The sequence below is a fragment of the Neoarius graeffei genome, chromosome 21, assembly GCF_027579695.1.
Source record: "Neoarius graeffei isolate fNeoGra1 chromosome 21, fNeoGra1.pri, whole genome shotgun sequence".
In the NCBI taxonomy this organism is placed as follows: Eukaryota; Metazoa; Chordata; class Actinopteri; order Siluriformes; family Ariidae; genus Neoarius; species Neoarius graeffei.
Genome location: NC_083589.1, coordinates 3,635,815 through 3,638,775, shown reverse-complemented (window position 1 = coordinate 3,638,775; position 2,961 = coordinate 3,635,815). Strand labels below are relative to the sequence as shown.

Sequence of the window (2,961 nt, the reverse complement as noted above, 5' to 3'; positions counted from 1 at the left end):
TTATTGATGGCATGCAATATTGTTATCATATCGCTTATCCTCTGTGTATTATGCCACTCTCCCCAATGGAGAATAAGCATGCAATATTGTTATAATATTGGACGTTGTCAAGACAACACAATGTCACACTTTGGAGCTCATGCAAAAATCCAATGACAACATTTTTCTGCTATGCATGCACACAATCATTTCTTTGTCAGCCGGGAAAGAGAGAAGAGCCAGTGCTCAGTTTAAGCACTAAATAAATAAACCAAAAACTGAAACTAAAGACGCGCTGAAGATCCGAAAGGCTACCAAAACTTCATTAGATATTCTTCATGCATATTTACAAGAGAAAAACATACCAAGGGACATAAAAAAAACTGGAAAAGAAACATGTCGGAGACGTAAAACTTCTGTGCTAGCGAGTGAGTGACAATTTGTACACAAACATGGCTGCGACATTTGCTTTGTTAAAAGCGGAAGATTTAGAGAGAATCTTGAAAGAGAAAGACATGCTGAACACCCGAAAGGCTACCAAAACTTCACTGGATAGTCTTCATGCATTTCATCTTCCCCATTAAACATATGGAAAAGCTGGAAAAGAGACATGTCGGAGACATAAAACTTCCACGCTAGAAAGTGACTATGACAGTTTGTACACAAACATGGCCATGAGTTTTGCTTCGTTAAAAGCGGAAGATTGAAAGAGAAAGATTAAAAGCCAAAGATATATTTTGAAAGATACAGATGTGATGAATGGCCAAAAGGCTACCAAAACTTCCCTGGATATTCTTCATGCATATTTACAAGAGAAAAACAGACCAACGGGGCGGCACGGTGGTGTAGTGGTTAGCGCTGTCACTTCACTGCAAGAAGGTCCGGGTTCGAGCCCCGTGGCCAACGAGGGCCTTTCTGTGCGGAGTTTGCATGTTCTCCCCGTGTCCGCGTGGGTTTCCTCCGGGTGCTCCGGTTTCCCCCACAGTCCAAAGACATGCAGGTTAGGTTAACTGGTGACTCTAAATTGACCGTAGGTGTGAATGTGAGTGTGAATGGTTGTCTGTGTCTATGTATCAGCCCTGTGATGACCTGGCGACTTGTCCAGGGTGTACCCCGCCTTTCGCCCGTAGTCAGCTGGGATAGGCTCCAGCTTGCCTGCGACCCTGTAGAACAGAATAAAGCGGCTAGAGATAATGAGATGAGATGAGAAAAACAGACCAACGGACTTCAAAAAACTGGAAAAGAGAGCAATAGTGGAAATATTGTCAAAGTTCTACTTGGAGGTGAGGAAAAGTGATGGAGACTTTTACAAGAGGACGTCACTTGTGGACTTCACAGAGCAAAGCCCTTTTGTTTTGAACAACTGCAATGTAACAATTAACTACGATCAAAAGTAACTTTGAACTTGGACTGTCTGCCTGTATATATCTTGTATATAAGTTGGGTTGTTGTTCAGGCTTTTCGGACTTGTACCATTTTTTGTTAGAACTTTGACTTTGTACGGTACATTGGATTGACAGAACATTGAATTACATTCGATCCGAATCAGCATTCAATATTGGTAAGTTACCGCCCTGTTCTTAACTTTTTGTAAAATCTATATGTTCCATCAAACATATAATAATAATAATAATAATAATAATAATAATAATAATAATAATAATGGCTTTTTTGTGGTATATCAGATATATTCCATTCAGCTACTTGTCTCTGACTTGTTCAATATCATGCTAGCTGAATGGAATATATCTGATAGACCACTCAAAGCCAACCAATATTATTTAACTATGTGTATATTGTAACCAAAGTCCCTATCACCCCCTGGGGGGTGGACAGGGGCAGTATATAGAATGGTGTGGATGGGATGGATGGAGGTGGCAGGGTGATATACAGGATAGGGTGGATGGGGTGGTATGGAGGATGGGGTGGATGGGGTGGTATAGAGGATGGGGCAATATGGATAACGGGGCGGTATACAGGATGGTGTGGATGTGGGTGGTATGGAGGATGGGGTGGTATGGAGGATGGGGTGGATGTGGGTGGTATGGAGGATGGGGTGGTATGGCGGATGATGTGGATGTGGGTGGTATGGAGGATGGGTGGTATGGTGGATGGGGTGGATGTGGGTGGTATGGAGGATGGGTGGTATGGTGGATGGTGTGGATGTGGGTGGTATGGAGGATGGGGTGGTATGGTGGATGGTGTGAATGTGGGTGGTATGGTGGATGGTGTGGAGGATGGGGTAGATGTGGGTGGTATGGAGAATGGGTGGTATGGTGGATGGGGTGGATGTGGGTGGTATGGAGAATGGGGTGGTATGGTGGATGATGTGGATGTGGGTGGTATGGAGGATGGGTGGTATGGTGGATGGGGTGGATGTGGGTGGTATGGAGGATGGGTGGTATGGAGAATGGGGTGGTATGGTGGATGGTGTGGATGTGGGTGGTATGGAGGATGGGGTGGTATGGTGGATGGTGTGAATGTGGGTGGTATGGTGGATGGTGTGGAGGATGGGGTAGATGTGGGTGGTATGGAGAATGGGGTAGTATGGTGGATGGTGTGGATGTGGGTGGTATGGAGGATGGGGTGGTATGGTGGATGGTGTGAATGTGGGTGGTATGGTGGATGGTGTGGAGGATGGGGTGGATGTGGGTGGTATGGGAGGTTGTATGGAATCTTTAGATTCTCCAGCACATTTCCAGCTGCTCTTATGTATCAGCTTCATCGCTGGCTTAAGTGTATCTCCATAACCTTTGTGCATCCCTCACAAAATGTTACACTACCTTTCATGTCTATAATTACATCAAGCCCAGGTGTCATCATTCTCTCCTGGTATGTGGTGGTGACATTTAAGAAGCTCTTTAAGAAGTGACCACATCTCTGACACGAACAATGAATTTCCACCAATTAGAGAGTTGAGCCAGCCATTGCCTGGTGGCCTCCTGAGTTCCAGAAGAACCGAGTGTGCTTCAGTCTATGCTT

General features: G+C 44.8%; 1 protein-coding gene across 1 annotated transcript; it reads right to left on the bottom strand.

Annotated features, from left to right (window-relative positions):
- Window positions 1–1,756: 1,756 nt before the first annotated feature.
- Window positions 1,757–2,740, bottom strand: LOC132869653 (uncharacterized). Its single transcript, XM_060902946.1, has one exon. It carries the CDS (start codon window positions 2,738–2,740, stop codon window positions 1,757–1,759), a length of 984 nt encoding a protein of 327 aa, XP_060758929.1.
- Window positions 2,741–2,961: the final 221 nt, after the last annotated feature.

What these genes read in the sequence shown, in the direction of transcription:
- LOC132869653 (XM_060902946.1), bottom strand. Translation starts at nt 2,740, where the DNA reads ATGCACAAAGGTTATGGAGATACACTTAAGCCAGCGATGAAGCTGATA.